Below are 6,764 nucleotides of genomic sequence, written 5' to 3'. Positions count from 1 at the left end.
CGGTGTGGAATGAGCTTCCAGTGGAAGTGGTGGCGGCAGGTTCGTTGGTATCATTTAAAAATAAATTGGATAGGCATATGGATGAGAAGGGAATGGAGGGTTATGGTATGAGTGCAGGCAGGTGGGACTAAGGGAAAAAAGTTGTTCGGCACGGACTTGTAGGGCCGAGATGGCCTGTTTCCGTGCTGTAATTGTTATATGGTTATATGGTTATTACTAACTCCAAGGGAATAATAATAATAATAATAATAATAACTTTATTTATAGAGCACTTTAAAAACAACCACTGTTGCAACAAAGTGCTGTACATGACTAATCATGAACAAAAAAATTATTACAAGACAATAAAAACATTAAAAACACTAAAACAGGAGCAAAGTCTCATGCAGGGTCAAAAGCCAATGAATAGAAAAGGGTTTTAAGACTGGTTTTAAAGATGGACAGTGAGGGGGCCTGTCTGATGTGCAACGGCAGAGTGTTCCATAATGTCGGAGCAGCAACAGAGAAGGCTCTATCCCCTCTGAGGGCACGGATCAGATAGTGATGCAGCTCAATCAAACCAAACATTCAATGCAGGACAATGTTGAGTTGATGCAGCTTCATTGAGTTGTCCTGGTTTTCTTTGGAAAGCGAGTTAAGCCTTTCTCAGATGCAATCGTAATGTGGTTCATCTCAAGTTAAAGAGGCAAATGCAACAAGTTTGAGTAATTTTAGAAGGATTCTTTCTTGAAACAAACTGCTCTAAAAATTTGAAGGAAGGAATTGCAGATACTAGTTTAAACATGGAAATTGCGCGTATGGAGAAAACGTCCATCCCTACGGCCACGGGAGAATAACATCTACTACAAACCCACTGACTCCCATGGCTATCTGGACTACACTTCTTCCCACCCTGCTTCCTGTAAGGACTCCATCCCCTCCTCCCAATTCCTCCGTCTACGCCGCATCTGCACTCAGGAGGATGTATGTCAGGGCTCTCGCTTAACTTTTCCCCCCTGTTTTAGCTGGGCAACCTTGGCAGCTTTTTAAGTTGCCAAATGACAGTTTAGGTGGTCATTTAAGATGGCTTGCATGACGCGTGCGATAATGTGCTCGGACGAAGTGCGTAGTTACCAGTCGGAATTATACTCAATGAAGCATTCACATATTATTTCTGCTTCAAATAAAGTCACAAACTAAACATATTCACCAATCAAGACATGATATATACCACAATGACATGCAGCAAAATTATAATACGTTTTTTACACGTTGCAATTACTGCAATTTCTATTATTTCCACTTCCAAACAAAAATGTGGGTGGATTATTCAGCGTATGAGCAACCTGTGTCAATAAATCCTGGACCTTGATAACATATATGCTTAACCATGCACACTACAGATTGATGCAAGCATGTTTTCTGTGAAGGGCCGAAAATTATCATGACATGGCCATAGCACGGGTCGTTATTGCTATTGGTGCAGAAACACTCTCGCTTCCCACATAATTTATCCACAACAAAATATACAGGTTGCAAGGAATTTTCTAAAGGCATTTTATGATAATAGCTGTTAAAACAGACTATACCCATCTGACAGGTTAAACATTACACTAACTAACAAGAGATGGCCAAAGGACATAAATGCAGCAAATGTTCATTTGGTAATATATTTAAAGGTGTCAAAAAGCCACATTACCGGACATTCAGATTAGATGTATATGTTGTGAACAGTAATGAAAATACCCGGTTTGTAAGCAACAAATTTAAAAAAATTTGTTGATAAACGCTTTTTCCATCATTCCCACTTCAGAATTAACGTTAAAATTTCAACTGAAATATCTCCTGACCAAATTTGTGATGTATATGACCGCCCGTAGAAGTAAAACCTGGATAAATCCAACGTGTAGTTGTGAATGTTGCTCATCAAAATAACAGTACTGATACTTAAGAGCATTGATTTGCCGTTAAAATTAATTCTGTAATAACGTGTCAACGGTAGCAGTGAGAATCGAACACTGCGGTTTTAACGTTTCAAGTGTTCACAATTTAATCAATCCATCTTTATGGATTAAAACAAATAATAACATTGGGAATTAAAACATATTTGATTGCATTCTGTTATCAAACATAGTTTATGTTCGCTCTGAAGACATTTCCAGTACAATAAGGTCGGGAGGGGGGGGTGGGGTGTGAATCATGCAGCATGGATAGATGGCATTGGTGGGGGGGGGGGGGGTTGAGAAGGCAATCGGTGTGGATTGGATGGATTGAGGCAGGGGAATTAGTGCGTGTTGATTGGAGTAGGTAAAATTGTGAGGGGAGAGCGCGGGGGATGACAGTGGGGTTGAATGGGAGCGATCTGTGCAGGATGGATGGGGGGTGCAGTGCAGGATGAAGGGGTGGAGCAGTGCAGGATGGATGGGAAGGGGGTCAGTGTAGGATTGATGGGGAGTGGCAGGAAAATCAATGTGAGGTGGATAGGGAGATCAGTGCAGGATGAATAGATGGGGGGGGTGGGTAGATGAGGAGGGGAGCACACGGGATATCAGTGAGGACCAAATAGAGGCAGGAATGGGGATCAGTGCGGGATGGAGAGGAGGAGGCTCAGGATAAGGGTGGTGGAGGGAGGCGTACAAGAGAGTGAGAAAAGGGGGCAGAGGAGGTGGGAAGGAAGGTCAGCGCTCCTCGGACAACACCGGCATCATCGCTCGGAAGGACCTGTGAATTTTAGCAGGCCAGAGGCTGTTTATCTCTGAAAGATAAAGTATTGCTGAATCACTGATTATTGGGGTATAAAAGTAGCTGATTAATCATTACCCCATAGAGTGAACCTATGGTCTGTATGTTACATACTGTAAGAGTTCATGGCCAGATGCCACATCCACCTGGCGAAATAAAGATTTTACTACTTGATTATTAATTTTATTGTGTTTTTATCTGTTTGAAATGAAATGAACCTTAACACATTTATGGCAACACCCTGGCTCCAGTAATTATTGTTCCATTATCATCTCTTCCAGTAATTCAGATTTTCTCTATCATGTAGTCATCAGAAATTCAATATTTTGCTTGCCTCCTCCCCCTACCTCTGTAAGACCATCCCATAGTCAAAATTACAAGGGATTTTCAATAAACCTTATTCAGGGTTCATTTTCACAATTGGCTATTTCGTTTCTTAATGTGTGCAATGTCAAAACAAACTACCTGCCTCTTATTTACTTTTTAACACGTGAATAAAAGTTCATGAGTGAATGCAAGCACCCAAGGACAGATTGGGGAAACTTCCCACATTTTCCCTCCCAGAGTGCGTGCATTTTTCACTGCAATCCCATTCAAAAAAGTTTGTCAAATGAATTAAATTAATTGCATGGTCCAAACTTGGGAGAAATTACTTCCTCAGGGATAACGCGTTAAGTACACGGAGGTAGGAACGCTGTTGCTATGGTGCAAGCTGACTCGAATCGTTTAATCACGGCTGCAGACTAATGGGGCTCCCCATTCATGTGCCTCAATTTAATAACATTAATGTGCGGCGCTGGCATGACTAACATGGCACTGCGTTCTCTGTACTTGCAGGCAAAGATACTGAGCATGACGGTAATCGCGAAGCCGGTTCCCAATATGGTGCTAAAATTCACCCATGACCTACTACGGCTTTTTCGCCGAGTGGACCATCTTGCTCTTGCTCTAGTATCTTTGCTGACAACCCATCCAGCCTAGTTTGTGATGTCTGCAGCTATATACAGTGCCCTCATAATGTTTGGGACATTATTTATTTCTTTGCTTCTGCACTCCACAATTTGAGATCTGTAATAAAAAAAATCTCATGTGGTTAAAGATCACATTGTCAGATTTTACAAAGGCTATTTGTATACATTTTGGTTTCACCGTGTTGTTCTTGGAGATAAAAAAATATAATATAAATACATGGTTCTACCATGGGAGCATGAGCTTCAGAGAGAGAGAGAGAGAGAGAGAGAGAGAGAGAGAGACAGAAAAGAGATAGAGAGAGACTCGAATACGCAGAGGGGCGTAAGAGTTATTCTGTATTATTTCTTTCTTGATAGTTTTCTGTGTTTTACTTGTGTTTGCTTTAATAAAGAACTAGACTAAGTGGGACCCGTTGGGTCCCATGTTCGCACGGGCGGGCTGGTCCCCCAACGCAATATTCCACCTCTCCACCAATTCCAATATTGCTGGCCAGTGGTGGGGGAGGGGGGGCTTTCTGGAGTGTTATTATGGTTGTTGTGGGCTGAAGGGATTGGTTTCCCGAGGGCTAGTATGGACATTGTGGGGCAAATGGATTCTTGCCCCAGTCACTCAGGCCTGGTGTGTTGGCAGCTCAGTCACTCAGGCCTGGTGTGTTGGCGGCTCAGTCACTTGGGGCTGGTGGGCTGGCAGCTCAGAAATTGCCATAAATTCAGCCCAAAACAGGTGTGAGACTCTGTGTGAGAGAGAAGGGGGAGAGGGTGGAGAAACAATTTCAGACATTTTTCATCTTTTTCTGCAGATCACAGCAATGAAGGAGGAAAGTCTATCCTGGCCTGGATCTCACAGGGAGCCAATGAAGCGATGGAGAAAAATACTGCGGTGAGGTTTAATACTTACAGGGGGAATACTCACTGATGAGCCTTAGGGAGCTCCTGGGTTAGTACAGGCCTGATGGGCCGAAGGGCTCTTAAAAAAATTCGAGTGAAATCTCAATGAAAGGCACTTTTTCTGGACTTTTCCTGGCCTGGCATGGTCCTTTTGGGCTCCTCCTGGGCTTATACGTGAATTTTGGGCAAAGGGGACTGGTTTCTGGGATAATAGGGGCCTTGTGGGCCGAAATAAGTGATTTCAGGTAGGCCAAATGTGGGCTTGCAGGTGACTCACCCCCGCCTAGTGGGCTGGCAGTTGACTAACGACTAGCGGACTGGCAGTTGACTCACGGCTGGTGGGCTGACAGTTGACTCACGGCTGGTGGGTTTATGAGTCAACAGCCAGCCCACCAGCCATGAGTCAACTGCCAACCCACCAGCCATGAGTCAACTACTAGCCCACCAGCCGTGAGTCAACTGCCAGTCCACTAGTCGTTAGTCAACTGCCAGCCCACCAGCCCTGACTGAGTCAACAGCCAGCCCACCTTTGGCCTACCTGAAACCACTTATTTTGGCCCACAAGGCCCATATTAGCCCAGAAACCTGTCCCTTTTCCCCAAAATGCCCATATTAGCCATGGAGGAGAATGTTGGCCCAAAACACCCGTGCCAGGCAAGGAAATGTCCAGAAAAAGTGCCTTTCAATGTTCCCTTCATCGGCTCCCTGTGAGATCCGGGCAGGATAGACTTTCCTCCTTCATTGTGATCTGTAGAAAAAAATGAAAAATGTCTAAAATTGAATCTCCACCCTCTCCCCCTTCTCTCTCACAGAATCTCTCACCTGTTTTGGGCAGAGTTTCTGGCAGTTTCTGAGCTGCCAGCCCACCAGCCCTGAGTGACTGATCTTTCAGCCCACCAGCCCTGAGTGAATGAGCTGCCAGCCCACCAGGCATGAGTGACTGAGCTGCCAGCCCAGCAGCCCCGAGTGACTGAGCTGCCAGGCCTTGAGGCCTGAGTGACCAATCTGCCAGCCCACCAGGCCTGAGTGACTGATCTGCCAGGCCACCAGGCCTGAGAGACTGAGCTGCCAGCCCAAGAATCCATTCGGACCACAATGCCCACACGAGCCCTCTACAAACCAGTCCCTTCGCCCCTCTCCCCCCCCACTGGCCACCAATATTGGAATTGGCAGAGAGATGGAATATTGCGTAGGGAGACCAGCCCTCCCGTGTGAAAATGGGACCGAATGGGTCCCACTTAGTCTAGTACCTACTTAAACACTGCCCCTTTGTGTGGGGATTAGAGTTGCTCTGTATAGTCTGTATATAACTGAACTTTATTGCTTTCCTTCACCGTGGGAAACATTGATTCCGCTGTGTGGGAATGTTTATGTTAAATTCTATCGTGTGTTGTGTTCTTTTTTATTCATATGGCTGTATGGTTAACCTAGATTTCACTGTACCACTTGGTGCATGTGGCAATAAATGTAAACTTGAACTTGAGCTTGAACGTGTAAGACTCTACCTCACCCACCTTGAGAAATAAAGATTTACTACTTGATCACTAATTTTATTGCATTTTTATCTGTTTGAAATGAAATGAACCTTAACACATTTATGGCAATATTCTGGTTCGAGTAATTACCGTTACATTATCATCTCTTCCAGTAATTCAGGTTTTCTTGTAGTCATCAGAAATTCAATCTTTTGCTTATCTCCTCCCCCTACCTCTGTAAGACCATCCCATAGTCAAAATCACAAGGGATTTTCAATAAAGGCTCAGTGTGCTGGCGTAACTCGGCGAGTCGGGCATCTCTGGAGAACACGGACTGGTGACGTTTCCAGTTGGGATCTTTCTACAGGTTTCAGGGAAATTGAAGATTTCTGTTTAGAAATTTTTCCTGTTCTCTCTCTTGCCCTCGAAGCTCAGCTGTTCAAATCCAAAGATGAATTACCTTGTGGTCCTGGTAGCTGGTCTCATTCTCAGTGCCTCTCCGGGTAAGGAAATATAACTATGGTGTTGTCCTCTAGTTTAACTGTGGAAAGGCATTTTAGATTCTCAAGTGGGATTGGAATTCTTGGATAGACATTTAATTGAGTGTTCGTTCACATGTAGAGAGTTTGTTACTGAATATGGAGTTAGTTATTGTCAAGTCCAGAGTGTTTTATTGTTATATGTCCCAGATAGAAGGAATGGTGATGTT

The 6,764-nt window shown here is 44.1% G+C and overlaps 1 protein-coding gene across 1 annotated transcript in view; it reads left to right on the top strand.

Annotated features, from left to right (window-relative positions):
* The first annotated feature begins 6,419 nt into the window (after positions 1-6,419).
* Positions 6,420-6,764, top strand: part of LOC116990105 (prostate stem cell antigen-like) — a 48,553-nt gene continuing 48,208 nt past the window's right edge. Inside the window, exon 1 of the mRNA XM_033047635.1 lies at positions 6,420-6,558. Coding sequence (XP_032903526.1) covers positions 6,507-6,558 — 52 coding nt within the window. The 5' untranslated portion in view covers positions 6,420-6,506. The remainder of the gene's footprint in view (positions 6,559-6,764) is intronic.

The sequence above is a fragment of the Amblyraja radiata genome, chromosome 30 (assembly GCF_010909765.2).
Source record: "Amblyraja radiata isolate CabotCenter1 chromosome 30, sAmbRad1.1.pri, whole genome shotgun sequence".
NCBI classification, from domain to species: domain Eukaryota; kingdom Metazoa; phylum Chordata; class Chondrichthyes; order Rajiformes; family Rajidae; genus Amblyraja; species Amblyraja radiata.
Note: the sequence above shows the minus strand (reverse complement) of the source record. Positions and strands in the feature narration are given on the sequence as shown.